The following is a 1,077-nucleotide window of genomic DNA, read 5'->3' on the forward strand; positions in this document are numbered from 1 at the left end:
CCCCCCCAAGGTGCAGTAGACGCCCTCGTGCAGGCTTGGGCCGTAGCCCAGCTCCTTGCCCACTGCCAGCGCCAGGCCCCGCAGCTGCTCGTCATAGGCGTCTGACATGGCGGGGAAGCGGGGCCCGAACCTACGTGGGCGGAGGAGGGGAGAGAGCTTGTGTTGTGGTCGGAGACGGAGGCGCCCCCCATCCCTTCCTGGAGCAGAGAATGGCCCTGGGGTCCCCTGTGCTGGTCTCTGGCCAGGACTGAGGGTCCTGTCCCCGCCCAGGGGCTTCCACCCATTTCCCGGGCTTTACACTGCTGCCACCATTGACCATGGCAAAGGAGGGGCACAGCTTCAGTGGGGCTGTAGGAAAACACTGGGGGATAGGAGGCAGCAGGGGGGAACCCAGTGGGGGGGCAGCAGGGAAGGAGGACGCTGGGTGCCCAGGGGAGCAGCAGGGATGGAGCATGCTGGGTGCCCAGTGAGGCAGGAGGGGGCCTGGTGCCTGGCGGGGCAGGGCAGCGAGGGGCAGAGCAGCAGGGGGGCAGAGAGGGGAGGCACAGGGTGCCCAGCGCGGGGGGGAGCAGCTCCTACCTCTCGTCACAGGGGCCGCTGAGCGGGTTGATGCCAGCCAGGCCAGGCATGTTGATGTGGTCCCGGATCACCATGATGTCGCCCACCTGATACCCGCGGTTGAGGCCGCCGGCCGCGTTGGTGACAATCAGGGTCCCTGCACCCAGCAGCCGGAAGATCCGCACTGGGAACGTCACCTGTGGGGGGGGGGGGCAGGCAGGGATGGGGGCGGAGTGGCCACCTCCAAAATTGGGGGGGAGCAGCATCCAGTGCCAGATGCTCCCCAGCCCTGGGTACCCCAATACAGCTCTGCCAGTGCCCCTCACTCCTGAACCTGCAGCTCCCCTCCCCCCATGCCCCTCACTCCTGAACCGCAGCCCCCCGTGTCCCTCAGGCCTGGCCTTAAGGAAAATGGCGACCTGGGCAAACTTATATTTTGGTGCCCCTTGAGTTTCAGTATGTCGTACTTTCACTACAGGGTGTTGGGGCTGTAGTGAAAACTCTACTTTTTTTTTTTTT

At 65.2% G+C, this 1,077-nt stretch overlaps 1 protein-coding gene across 1 annotated transcript; it reads right to left on the reverse strand.

Moving 5' to 3' along the window:
• Positions 1 to 6: 6 nt before the first annotated feature.
• Positions 7 to 870, reverse strand: LOC112125115 (purine nucleoside phosphorylase-like; the record flags this gene model as incomplete). Its single annotated transcript, XM_024223567.3, has 2 exons — positions 580 to 870; positions 7 to 130 (listed from the first exon to the last, which is right to left on the reverse strand). Coding segments are annotated over exons 1-2 (369 nt in total), but the record flags the coding sequence as incomplete, so codon positions are not given.
• Positions 871 to 1,077: the final 207 nt, after the last annotated feature.

Source organism: Terrapene carolina, unplaced genomic scaffold (assembly GCF_002925995.2).
Source record: "Terrapene carolina triunguis isolate 2854851 unplaced genomic scaffold, T_m_triunguis-2.0 Scaffold30101, whole genome shotgun sequence".
In the NCBI taxonomy this organism is placed as follows: Eukaryota; Metazoa; Chordata; order Testudines; family Emydidae; genus Terrapene; species Terrapene triunguis.